Source organism: Vanessa cardui, chromosome 6 (genome assembly GCF_905220365.1).
Source record: "Vanessa cardui chromosome 6, ilVanCard2.1, whole genome shotgun sequence".
Lineage (NCBI taxonomy): Eukaryota > Metazoa > Arthropoda > Insecta > Lepidoptera > Nymphalidae > Vanessa > Vanessa cardui.
Window position 1 is genome coordinate 9,710,209 of NC_061128.1, and position 14,912 is coordinate 9,725,120.

Here is a 14,912-nt window from a genome sequence, read left to right on the forward strand (position 1 = left end):
GTTCCCTACGCGTGACAAACATTCTATATCACTCCATTTATTAATACTTTGTGCACGATCGACTTCATCAAACCAAGAATCAATATTGTGCACATTTGGATCAAAATTAGAAACGTAATAGTCGCGAGAACTACTTTTTAAATTATGAATAGCTTCAACTATCTTAGTAGCAGTATCACTTGCCGTATTATTATTTTCAACATTAAAATTAGATGATACGGGCACTGAGGATCTATCCTCTAGCGCATTAAGTCGAGTAATAATTGTATTCAATGACTCACGTAATTCCGAGTTATTAGAAATACTTCTAGATCGTGAACGGTGCGTAGAACGACTACGGGAACGATGACGACGCTTCGGAACGTTATAATCTTTAGAACGGCTACACTTGCGTTTTCCCATAGTTACAATTTAAATAAATACAACAAAACAAAAACTCAAATTATGTTTAAAAATAAAAGCTATTAAGAATTATTAGAACCAGAAATCAATTAAAGAAAAAGTGAGTTTGAAATCCCACTTCTGATATTAACAAAACAAAATTACTTTTATAACAAATTTATTGCAAGGATATAAAACAATAATAATTAACAACAAAATACTTCAATCAATTTCTGGTTTTCTAATAATATTACAAAACAGTAAAACAATGATACGCCTGACCGTATTTCGCGCCACCTCTCGCCAGTCCCGCCAAAAAGAGAAAGAATTTTAAAAGACATCCGTCAGCTTGACGCGTGACGTTCGGAAAGTCACACTAATTCTCCTTATAATATAATAATTATAGCTTCATAGCTATAATTCTCATGAATTAAATGTGTCCATTGTTGTCCATAAAAAAAAAACAAAAAAGTCATGCAAATATTACGTAATCATTAAAGTAATCCAGAGTTGTTTTGTAAATAATTATATGTTTTGAAAGTAATGTTTTAAGTCAAAGTTCATGTACGAAGACAAAGTCCACGTATGTAGGTATATAGCATATGTATATAGCATACGTGGTAAGTGTACGTATATGTATATAGTATCATTTTAAATTATAATTCAGGTCAACAGTACGCGATGCTGTCGATAACAATAGTGTTGGTGACTCTCTTGCGACATTGCCGCTTCACTCCAGCCACAAGTTTCACATACGACGAAAACAATCCACTTCGACTTTCCTTCGATGTTATGTTGAAACATGTCGATCGTTACGCAATTCAAATAGAAGGTCGTGATAAACTGTGAACTAAAATATATCAATGATATCTTAAATTAATTATGCGAAGGTCTATTTATATGTAATAAATCGTAACTTAAACGTATTTGTTTTATTTACCTGTAGAAATATAATTAAAGAGATCTTTCAATATATTATTTTCAAATCTACAAAAACAATTAAAAACTAGACAACAAATATTTTTATTAAATAATTAAAAGGACTACATGAGCTAAACGCAAGTTTTATAATGCACAAAAGTATATGATCCAATGCAATATCAATAAAATAGATGGTAACTTCAGGACATATGCCAATTCGATAGTGTTTTGAAAACGTGATGGAAGAATTAATTAGATAAGATAGAAAAAATCACAGTTATGTTTTAAAAATTACACTTAGTACAATAATGTTGTAGTAAACAGATATGTTATTAACGCGCAAAACCGAACGCGAAACCCCCGCCTGCCTACGGCCATGCGTAGTAATACTTTATAATACATCACAATTACGTAGTAATACATTTTGCGTAATTAAAACATCCAGTTATCCCTTTTACTTATTGTTTTTATCAAGCTATCCTTTTTACTTTTAACGAAATGTAAAAATAAACTAAGATATACGGTCCCCGGCGCAACACACTTTTTTCTGTTGTTTAGTATGCATATAAGATATATGTGTATTAGAATATCATTGACTTAGTACCAGTTGTACGACGTACCTCCTTTGCAAGTAATTCTGATGTTTTCGTCAGATTATTCTAAAAGCAATATATCTACTAGCTTAATAATGTTTTACTTTTTTATTCCAATCAATAGATCTTTATATTTAGATATTCTTATTTTCGAACAAAAACTGTTGGCCGAGGCCTGGTGATGTATAGATTATAGATGCATCGACCTTTTACGTCTGGAAACGTAACAATCCAGGGAAATAATTGTTTTTGTAGTTTTTATTGCAAAAGTGTAGAATGCGATTACCATCCGCTAATCAACACGTACTCTTAAAGTCCTTGCAATAATAGTGATACCGACCGATTGCTCCAGCACATCTATCTACAGGTTCCCAATGCGCACAGATCCTAATACTTGGTGATGTTAATGTAATCATTAACTGTTACCAGATTACCGTCTATTACCTCGGAAAACGTCGAACCTCTGTCACGGGCTAAGTACAGTACAAGCCCTTACGGTCTTACCGTGCCGCCAATACCGCGAAGGAGAAAGCTGATATTTTAGGTTCAAAAGTCAAGAATCCCACCATTTTTTAAAGGCTGTTTTGATGCAACCGATTCCTAATATTTCTTAAGAAATTGTCGACGAAAACCAGAACCAACTTGTGAAATCAAGTCTTTGTTAAGTAAGTCTAAGAAATCTGCATTTGTCCTATCTTTATAATATGAATTAATTATATTGCCTATTGCCGCCACAACTCTAGCTAGTATCGGAATTCTTGACTTTGATGTTTCGAATGACGTTCAGTTTCACAGTCAATTAGAAGGGATAGCCAAATTAGCATGAAAAAGCTTGGTGTATTCAGCAAGGCTATACGATATTCAACAGCTAAAACTGTGGGAGACGCAAATTTATAATTATGATATATATTATTCCTCACTTTGTTGAAATTCTTTTGCTTTTCGCTTTTCGACTTTTGGACTACACCTACAAGGTTGCTTATACATCGTCGCTTCCGTATGAATATAAAAAACCCGTCTATACCAGTTCTGCCCCCTCCAATGGTACCATTTAAATTCAAAACATGTATTCTTACAAACAACAAACTACTGTTATAAATAGTTATCCAAGTCACAATATCGTGTCGTTTAAATAAAAGTGCCTGATTGGAAAAATATTTTGGTTTTATAATTATTAATTATGCTTAAAAAATGTTTACACAATGTTTAATTGTTGTTGTCGTCATCTTGCTGGTAATAGATCGCTGGAAACCAAATAAATTTGTGAATTTACACCAGAAACTTGGAAATGATTTCATGTATATACCAATTATAGGAAATGCATTAAGTTTCGCAGGAAATGATGAAGGTAGGTTTTTTTAATCATTACTTCTAGTAGGTACTGACTGTATGCCATCGAAAACACGAGAGCTTGTAAATATTCATTTCACGTTATTGTCTAATAACGGTATTCTGTATGTTCCTGTCAAATAAAAACCATACCTCCTAGGTAAGGTATTTTTTATGTTCAAATCACGTTTTTAACTCGTTTTAAAATGTCAAAATTCCACACGTTCTTTCCTCAAATTATATGATAGGCAGTCACTATCGGAGACTAAAGGCATTCTACATAAACAAGAGATAGTGTTTTAAAATCAACTATTTTTATAAGAGATGGTGATAATCCACTGGAAAAAGTATTATTAGTAACTTTGAAATAATTGTGTGAATAAAAAAACGAAATAAATAATTTAATATTAAAGTCATAAAAAAGTTACTATTAAAAAAAAAATCTGTATTTATTTAGCCACTAAAATTCTATCATAATCAAACTAAATAAATTGATATACAAGTATGATCTTTTGCAAATCCGTAATAAGATAAAATTAGGAGAATCAGTATAGACTTTAACATTATATTGTTAATGTTTAGAAAAAAAAAACTACAAATGTTATTTTCAAACAGTTCTAATTGACTTTAAGTTTAAAATGAGAAGAATATTTTAAAAGTGTGTTATGTACACATACCATTATACACATACCATTATGTATAACATATACTGTGTAATATAGTTTTTTCCTTTAGTTTAAAAGTTTATATTACTCTACTAGGCTAAATATGATTGTTTGCTATTTAAAATAAAATAATTTATTTCTATTATCCATTATGAGATAAATAGTATGTTTATAAAAATAGAATTATTCATAATTTTAGAACAAAGCATTCCTTCATAAAATAACATAATGTAACATATAAAATTATGCTATTTTATGAATTTCAATACATATGTGGTATGTGCTGTGATTTTCTTTGCTTCAAATACTCATCAAGTTTCTGTTTACATTATTTAACTGCATTTATGAATTGCAATTTGACATTACCTATCTACCGGTTTATTAACATTTTGAAAAATAATAAAATAATTCCCAAAAGCTATTACTTTTATTTTACTTAGGTATAATATAAATATTCAAAATATATTAATTAAAGAAAAAAGTATATGTAAAAGTATATTAGTAATTTAGTAAGAGTATATTTTAAGTCAAAAAATATATTTGACGTAAAATATATACTTATTTGTTAAAGCAATTTTACATAAGTAGGTATTACATTCATGAAACAAATAAATATCCAATATGATATCAACATCTATTATTCTTTTTTGAACTGATTTGGAACTTAATATTGCATAAACAATGCTTGTGATATTTTTACATTACCTACTAAGTAATCCTTCAATTCTTTAGAAGCCACATAATTATGTTAAAAATACTTAATTTGAAACTGATTCCATTTTATCCTAATTCTCAAATGATTTCATGATGCAAGGTATGAGTAAGGTTAACATGGAACACTTAGTGTTCTGTATTTGTTCTTCCCTTCTTCAACTCATAAACTAATTTAAGTGTGTCCAATTGAAGTTTACCATCCCAGACATTTGAAAACAGTACTTATCCAGTAAAAGTGGTGTATAGTATCTAAAACAAATGACTTAGGTACCTATTTCATAAAAAATAATTCTTGATAAAATATCACTTACATTAAAAATAAACAGGTTTCTGCTGCTTTTAAACAATATACTAAAATATTTTAAGTTCGTAATGCAGTATAATGTGGAAATGGAATTAATAATATGCAATACGTTGACGAAAAGTCTAAAAGTTCAAGATGTGTTTCGAATCGACTGTGACATTAATTTCATTCGAATATATCCTATTTTTTCGTCAATTCGATTATTTGCTAAGACGAAATTATGATGAAAGAAGGCATAAGACAAAACCTTTTTGTAACCGAATATTATTCTGATTTATGACATACCCATTCATGTTTAATTTGTCAATTATTGTTAATAATGACGTGTCTTCATTTCAATACGTTCTGAAAATTTATATAAATAAAAACAAATTGTTTAAATTTCTTTAAATATTTTTATTAATTCCATTTAATTGTTTTTAGTAATATAATAGTCAATTACGAAAACTTATAGTACCTATTCGTAATATTTTATGTGAAAATATTTGGGTTTAGATAAAAAATAATCAATAACTTTAAAGAAAAAAAAATGGTAAAATTACTTTAGCATAGCAAACAATTAAACACCATCTCTTATGGCATACATAATACCATTACTTATAAGAAAACATAGCTCGGCGTGTTAAGTTTGAGTTTCTGTTATCACGTCGATCGTTTTGACTGGTTACGAATTGTGGCATGCAGAATCAGGGTCGGGTAATTAGAAACCTTGTAACTTCGTTATGGGCAGAGCTACAAGCTTGAATGTAAAGTCCATAATTATATAATATTCAAACCAATACATCATGGAATGCCACCCGAATTCTTCTTATTTTTCCATACACTCACTGATTCGCCGATAATAACAATTTTATGATAGTTGCGGAAGAGGTATAAATTTTAAGTTTTTAATTTAGATAGTCGAGCCATAATGTAATGAAATATTGAAAATACTGGAATAAAATGAAAATATTTTTTGTTTGGACAGAACATTTTATTTGAAATCGACCGAGAAAGAGACGGTATTTGATAAATCTATATGGCTCATAATTTAAAAGTAGAATTAGGAAAGAATAAGAACAGGTTTATTTTGAATATAGGGTAATGTAGCCAAAAGTGAAAAAAAAACTTTTCGGTTTTTATAAATAAAAAAAAAATGAAAATATATGTATAAATATAATAATAATTAAGAAATAAATAAATATAACATGTGCTCATTATCTTTGTATACCTATATTTCAGATCGAATGAAAGTTTCAATGAAAGCTACATTACAATGTTATAAGAGAGAGCATAAAGCGATATCTGTGTGGTGTGGACCCATCTTTATGGTCGGTGAGTAACGTAATAATTGTATCATTAGATTCTGACCTATAAACAGATATAATAATAAAAATTGTTAATATTCAAATTAAAAAATCAAAACTAACATAAAAAGTGACTTAAAGATAATATGCATAGCATTATTGTTATATACATATATCATTATTATCATTTTTACTGATGCCCCCAACTCGCATTGAAACAGCGTGAAATATGTTCCAAACCTTCTCCTCAAAGGAGGCCGTAGCCCAGCTGTGGGAAATTTACAGGCTGTTGTTGTTGATGCTATAAAAGCTGTAGTAAGTATATCACGTTTATGTGTGATAATATTCTACAAGCTGTTCATTTATTTATCAATTATATATCGAGTTTTATATCTACTTATATTAAGCACAAGTAGTACTTTTGAAAAAGTACACATGTATGTATCTGCGCGTGTGTAAATGATATAATAATAATGCCTTACTTATGTCTTTGCGCTCTTTCAGTATTAGCAAGTGCCGACCAAGCAAACGTGGTATTAAAACAAACATTACATAAAAATCTTATTCATAAATTTGCGAAAACCCTCATCGGCGATGCAACGATATTTGCACCAGGTATTTTATTGAAATTTCTATCGAGTTATAAGTCATACATAGTGAACGAATTATTTAAGGGGAAATATATAAAAAAAAAACAAAGAAGCATATAATCTTTTACTTCAATGATGAGTTTTGTGTGGAAGGGGAGTTCCCGAAATTTTGACCCTTTTTTGTGTTGGTTTTAATTCGTAAAATATAATACTAAACTTATACATTTACTTAACTTACCCCTTTTTGAGCTGCTTTTCTTTTCTATCATATGACAACCAGATAAACGTATGTATGTATAAAAAACAATAAATGATTTTAATTTATTTGCAGTTGATGTATGGCGTCGAAAGCGCAAAATCCTTATACCATCATTCGCACCAAAATATGTCAATAAATTCATAAGTGTGTTTGAGGCGCAGAATAAGACTTTAGTCGAAAAATTTAAGTCCCATGTTGGAAAAGGGAACTTTTCATGTTGGAATGACGTTGTCAATTCTACGTTGGATTCTGTTTGTGGTATGACATTTTTTATGTCTACTATGCATCGCGATCAAAATAATTATTAGTACTTATATTATATAGGTACGTATATTCTAATTGTGTTATTATATTTTCCGTTAGAGACGGTGTTCGGAGTAAGAGCGGAGTTGCAGCAGCAGCCTTATCAAGTATTCTTAAATGCTTTTGAGGAATTAACTAAAACTTGCATTTCTCGAGGATTTCAACCTTGGCTTTACAGTGATACTATTTACAAATTGACGCCGGTGTTTAAGAAGCAGGAAAAATTGAAGAAAATAATGCACGAATTCATAGACAACGTAAGTGTTTCCATACGACGTTATACTAGTCTTTGTTTTATTTTTTGATGTTCGACATTATTTTAGTTTATAGCGATCTCGAAAGAAAGTTGTAGATTTTAGAGGTTTTTGTTTTTCTCGTTAGTCACTATCAGTACGATTTAATATATGTTACTTATTGTCTAAATAAATAATTATTAAAATAAAAAAATATATATATTGGACAACATCGCATACATAACTCTGATCCGAATGTAAATAGCTAAAGCACTTGTGATATGGAAAATCAGCGGTAACGACAGTACCACAAACACCCAGACGTAAGACAATAGAAAACTAATTATCGTTTTCTGTATTGACTCGGCCGGCTATCGAACCCGGGACCAAGGAGTGGCGGACCCATGAAAACCTTCGTACATAATACCCGACCATGGAGGTCGTCAAACATACATTACACTTATACTTGAATAAAGGCATGGGTTATACATAAAAAATAACCAAAAAAAGCAATAAAAGTATTTCAAATGATTGTGCAAAAGTATATGTGGGAGATGAATGTATATGTGGTATATTAATTTGTAAGCATTTTACATAGGATAGGGCATAGATCGGTGGGCCTATGGTCAGTTCATTATTTAAATAAGGGGTGGGATAATAATAAAAGTTTAGCAAGAAATCAAAGCAGTGTATTGAATGAATAACAGTAATTATACGACAAAAATATACTTTCAGCTCATTTGCAAAAAGAAAGAGCTAATTAGAATGGGTGAAAATGAAAATGAAGCAGAGACTGATAACCGTAAGATCATTCAGAAGTTATTTAGTGGTATATTACAGATTAATATCAAAGAATTCAATCATATTATTTGTCAGCAGCTCACAACACCAAGCTTAATTTTAAGACATTCATAGAGTTAATGATCGAGAATTCTAAGGATGATGCGTTGACGCCGGAAGAACTACGGGATGAATCGGTTGGGCTGCTGGTAGCCGCCAGTGATACCACAGCCGTCGGGATTTGCACTACACTTTTATTGCTGTCCCAACATTCTGATATACAAGACAAAGTTTACAAAGAGTAAGGCAGTTTACATTTTTTCTAATTCCTATATTGGATTCGTTTTAAGATCGTCAAGGCAATCTTTTCTGATCGTTTTGGCTTTAGTGTAAAATTGGATATAGGAAAATACAATTCTGTTACCTTTTTGGAAAAAAACTAAATGGCTTACCGAATAATCTATTATTATTTATAATAGTGTGATGTAGTTACTGAATAATCTATGTGCTTAATTTGTGTTCATAATTCATCTCGTGCTCGGCGGTGAAAGGAAACATCGTGAGGAAACCTGTGTATGTGTAATTTCGTTGAAATTGTGCCACGTGTGCATTCCATCAACTCGCATTGGAACAGCGTGGTGGAATATTCAGTCAACTTAGTTAATTTTGATAAATTTCGCACTTATATTGAAGTAATAAATTTCAGAATTAAAGAAGTTATTGGTGATTCAAAGAATCCTCTACAATTGGGCGATTTACTCAAGTTAAAATATACGAAAGTAGTTATAAATGAAAGCTTAAGACTTTATCCACCAGCTCCATTTATTATTCGATCTTGTAGACAGGATCTGAAACTACGTAAGTATTTAACACAAAAATATTTAATGGAAATATAAAATTGACGATAAGTACCTAACTGGCAGTCACAATAATGAGGAAACATATTTGTAGAATATATTAAGCGGTTTTAAAAAAAATTGCACTTAATCTCTATAAAAAAAGTTGCATTCACAAGAAGTTGAAATTCTCACGGTCGTTTATCTACATGCCTGAGAATTTCTGCGTCTTCATCATAATTGAAAATAGTCTTTACATAAGTTAATTATTTGCATGATTGCTACAACAATATTATGTCATTATAATTCGTGATATTAACACTGTCAAATTTTTCTTAGTATACTTATAACCGACGTATTATTTATTCAATTTAAATTAATGAAAATTTTATCCTCCTAGCTTCTGGTATAACTTTACCTGAAGGCACTGACGTAGTTATAAATATATGGGGCATACAACGCAATCCTCAGGACTGGGGCGAAGATGTGAATGATTTTAATCCTGATCGCTTTATGTCTGAACAAATACCAAAGGCTTTCTTGCCATTCAGTTATGGCCTTCGAAATTGTATTGGTGAGAAATCTTTTTTTTTTTTAATAATTTATTATTTAATCCAAAAGCGAGTAAATATTTCGCCTCCCCTATCAGTATTAGTTATTTCTTTATTCTGTTTTTAAAAGTTATAATTTTACAATATAATAATGATGAGGAATAAAGGCTACCCATCGTAGACGTGGTAGCGCTTGAAGTTGACTACTCCACAACAATGGCGACGTTCAACATTCCCGCCAACCATCGGGACGACGCTTCATCAACTCTTGTTCCATATTCCCTCGTCTATCGATAAATTAGAAAGCGCGATAATCCGTCAAGCATATTATTTCACTCGCCAATTAGGTTAAAATAAGATTAGACCCATGTTTAGGTTAATATTGTATTAAAGGTAAAATATAATTCAATTGTATATTTTTATTGCAATTAGATTCCAACAACCTCCGTTGGAACAGCGTGCTGGAATATGTTCTGAACCTTCTCCTCAAAGGGAGAGGAGGTCTTAACTCTGCAGTGGGAAATTAACAGGCTGATATTGTTGTTCCTGTTTGTAATTAGGTTCATTAAAATTTATAGCAACAATATGTGTATCTAATGTGTTTATGAATGTACAAACAAGTATAGTAAGACACAAATTAGATCTAGCATCGGAAAATGCAATGGAATGAAAATAAAAACGATTACTGCCGATTTACACAACCAATAGAAATAGCTCCCTATCGCGCCATTCGACGCTATTCGTCGCTATAGATTCACGCGTCAGAGAAAGCAAGTGCATGTAAATCGACGTGTCAAATTGTCGAATATATTAGGTCATATGATATTACAAGTTATTACGTTTGTGCAAAGATCATATTCGTGTGAGTAATAAATATTGATAATTTGGGATAGCGTACTTAATTCGGATATAATCGGTTTTAGAAATTTTGCCGATGTGACATCTAAGTTGTGTCGTACTCTAACTTCCTACCAATCATCATGGAGAAAATATGTGCTGGTTAACATAAGTCAGTTAATTTGTATAGTATTAAAATATATTTCGAAACTAACACACGAAGAAAAAGTCCATGTATCAGTAATGCAACCTTACTTTAGACAGTGTTTGTATTTAGTTATTTAAATTGTATTTCAGGTCAACAGTACGCGATGCTGTCGATAACGACAGCGTTGGTGAGCATCTTGCGACAATACCGCTTCATTCCAGCCACAAGTTTCACATACGACGAAAACAATCCACTTCGATTTACCTTCGATGCAATGTTGAGACATGTCGATCGTTATGCAGTTCAAATAGAAAATCGTAATAAATTATAAGATATCAATGAAGTCACAAAATGCGTGCAATGGACTATTTATATGTACCTAATAAATCGCGAGTTAAACAAATACGTGTTGTTCCATTTATTATTATTTGTTAGAAATATAATTAAATAAAACATTTGATATGTTTTATAAAATTAGAAACTATACAACAAAGATTAATTAAAACATAATAAAGTCCGTGATAGCTATGTTCGATCAATAACAAGTAATAAAACTCTCAAATTTGTCTATATAAATGTCCAGAGAGTATTGAAGTTGGGCAAAATTTATGACACTAAATGTATAGTAAATAATTTTAAAGTCCTTGGAATTATTTATAAACAGACCTCATCAAATGCCTACTGGCGTTTGCTTGATAGTTAACTTCTATGAACAAGTTATATAACGACAACGGTCTATATTATTTTTTAAATTAATGTAAAATTGTAGTAAAGTGATTAACACTTTACTTTAAGTATTTGATGGTGATATTGAAAATTTTATATATTTACAATTATAGGTAATACGTTTAATATCCTTTATTATTTGTTTTGTATCCAATATCCAGAATCCATCTTAAGTCAAGTATAGTACGACACAAATTAGATGTAGCATCGGCAAATTCAATAAAACCGATTACTGCTGTGTATGTAAAGATCATATGCACATAATAAATCAATATTGATAATCTGGGATAGCGTACCTACTTAATTCGAATGTGATCGGTTTTACGAATTTTGCCGATGCTACATCTAATACCGATCTTTCTGCCTTGAATCAACTTTTCCTATTGCCTCTCAATTAATGGCAGCTCTTGCTTGTTAATTGGAACTTATAGCCGTCATCGAAGATATACATAGAAGTTGTTTGATAAAAATATGGTAGAAACACTGCGATTACGTTTTGAGAGTCAATTACGCTCAAAGGAATCCTCAATAGGAATAATGAACCTCCATTTCCCTAACAGCAGGTGAAGCATGCAGTAATATTGAGTTTGCTACCATACCGTATGTTTGGCCATCAATAGCTCTTAGACTATCATAACTTATTAAAAATTAACCAACGAAATGCATCTGATCTGAATACTACTGTTATATATGCTGCACATTCGAATCTAATATATAAATATCTGAAAAATATGTAATAATACAAGGATTTAATTGTGATGATTGATATGCTCTTCGATTTATAAATATTTATTTATAGCGCATGTTTCGTTGAACTTAACGTGCCGTTTAAAGAAATCCTTAATTTTTTTATAATTATGACTTTTAAGATTCTTTACTAAAGATTAGCTACTATATATAGATCGATTATCATAATACAAACTTTATTTCCGAAATAATCCGTTTATAGTAAAGTAAATAAGAGAGTAAATATCTAGATCCAGTACCAGAGTATTCAGATTGTAATCAAAATGGTAGAAAATAATTTCTTTTCAAACTTATTTTTCCAAAGCCTTGTAAACTTTTGCAGCCTAATTTTTAATTTTAAATAACTGAACAGACTCGCAAAAATTCTATTCAGTTTCTGAGTCACCACTGTTGTAAGTATATAATGGATGATAAAACTGGATTTTACCTCAAGACTGCTTTCTTGGATCTATTGCTATCACCAGTGCAGGTTCCTAATATTCAATTCATATCACAATTCGTACTAGCATCAGCTATTTCAGTGTATTGTCTACATTTTGGCCCGTCATCAGTACCAAATGCGTTTGCGCCTGTGACCAACTAAGTTACAGAACTGCTAAGAAGTCACGAATTCAGAAACATAGAGTAGATTTCCTTATAGCAAGATAGTCCAAATACCAATTGCAGAAAATATATAGCGTGATTGATAAGGTCATTGAAAAATAAGACAAATAATGAATTACAGCAAATTAAAAACGATACCGATGCAACAAAAAGCACAACACAAAGTTCTTGTCGAAGTCAAAGCACTTTAAAGAATATTTTAAACTGCTCAATTGATTACAGCAAATAGGTAGTAATTCCGATAAACTCGCTTGTTAATATAATATAATGTCAATGTTTATTTCAACTTATTAAACTTAGATTAAAAAATTAAAAACAAGTTTATATGTGTCATCGTTTTTCTTTTTAATTTAAAAACATTTATTACATAGCTATAATTATGAATGTAATTTATTTTACTAGACATTCTCACTTCTACACATTGTGGAGTCAATAAAATAAAATTTATTTTATTAGCACCAGTTGATAACAAACACATCACTCAAGATGGATTCCGGATATTGATGAAAAAATAATAGGTAAGTTTTATTTAAAGGTAAAACTCTCTATCCGTTGGATGAGAACCAAAACCAATATCGTTTTTGGAAATTCATTGGAATGGTTTGACTATATAATTTTAACAACCAGAAGCGAGGTAACACACAAAAGAATATCACAAACCAATACTGCTAACTTCACTAATGCAATAACATCCAGTAAAAACAAAAAAAAATGATCCGAGATGACCCACTGGTTAGAACGCGTGCATCTTATCCGTAATTGCGGGTTCAAACCCAGGTGAGCACCACCAATTTTTATGTCCTTAATTTGTGTTTATAATTCATCTCGGAGAAGAAAACATCATGAGGAAACCTGCAATTGATTTATTTTAAAGAAATTCTGCCACATGTGTATTCACAAACCAGCGTTGGATAAGCTCCAAGCCTCAAAGGGAGAAGAGGCCTTAGCCCAAGAGGTGGGATATAAGTATATATAAATAACCTGCTCAACTTTTAGGTAGTAAGCACGAGACAGTATTGTTTGCTGATGATACTAAATAGTGAAAAGTAAATCCTAATGTAAAATGAGTGATATGACAAAACGAATGTACTTTTAAATAGGAAAAAAAATCGTTATAGAGAGTTTGTGCTAAAAGATATTACAACACTAATGACTTCTTAGTTGATTGCACATCTTGGGAAAGAGATTATCACCTTAAGGCTTTTTCAAATAACGAAAATATGTTTATTGTTATTGTACATGAAGACATGAAATCTAAGCATGTTCAAATAAATTTAAAATTTTATAATCCACACATTTTAGTTCATCGGATCATCTCTGGTTAGAGATTTTAATTTTCGAATCGGTGGTTGATTTTTGTCTATCAATAAACAAGTATAGTGTGTAGTATGTCGCTTCTTAGTTTGAGTTTTTGCAATACTTGACATTTTCCGAATTTATTGATTCTCCCTTAAATTAACTTGATACTGCTAATATATTTATGTAGTCGGCATCGAATGTTTAAAATATTATGTTCAGTTAAAAGTAGTAAAGTAAGTAATGTAACAGTCTGTAAATTTCCCACTGCTGAGATAAGGCCTCCTCTTCCATTAAGGAGAGGGTTTGGAACATATTCCACCACGCTGTTCCAATGCAGGTTGGTGGAATGCACATGTGGCAGAATTTCGATGAAATTAGATACATGCAGGTTTCCTCACGATGTTTTTCTTCACCGCCGAGCACGAGATGAATTGTAAACACAAATTAAGCACATATATATATATATATATGTATATGCATTGCATCTTAACCGATGATTGCGGGTTCAAACTCAGGCAAGCACCACTATATATATATATATATATATATATATATATATACGCGTTGTAACCACTTGGCCATCTCAGCTCTGTGTTCAGTTAAAGTGATCCGTATTAATAAGTGACTAAAGTATTAAAAGTAAAAGTTTGTTATTTTATAAGGAAATGTCTTGAAAATGTGTAATAATAATGATAAGTCATGTATTTGGAAATGGCAAGGGTGTTTCTAAAAAAAAGAAAATAAAGTCATAGTGTATCCGAATCTACCATCGCCTACTAAATTAGGAAATTAGAAGGAGTGACAACT

At 30.8% G+C, this 14,912-nt stretch overlaps 1 protein-coding gene across 1 annotated transcript; it reads left to right on the forward strand.

Annotated features, from left to right (window-relative positions):
• Nucleotides 1-2,940: 2,940 nt before the first annotated feature.
• On the forward strand, nucleotides 2,941-11,133 carry LOC124530256 (cytochrome P450 4C1-like). Its single transcript, XM_047104312.1, has 10 exons — nucleotides 2,941-3,243; nucleotides 6,129-6,221; nucleotides 6,698-6,808; nucleotides 7,115-7,300; nucleotides 7,406-7,602; nucleotides 8,314-8,380; nucleotides 8,458-8,659; nucleotides 9,065-9,216; nucleotides 9,595-9,768; nucleotides 10,880-11,133. Exons 1-10 carry the CDS (start codon nucleotides 3,087-3,089, stop codon nucleotides 11,059-11,061), a joined length of 1,521 nt encoding a protein of 506 aa, XP_046960268.1. The 5' UTR covers nucleotides 2,941-3,086; the 3' UTR covers nucleotides 11,062-11,133.
• Nucleotides 11,134-14,912: the final 3,779 nt, after the last annotated feature.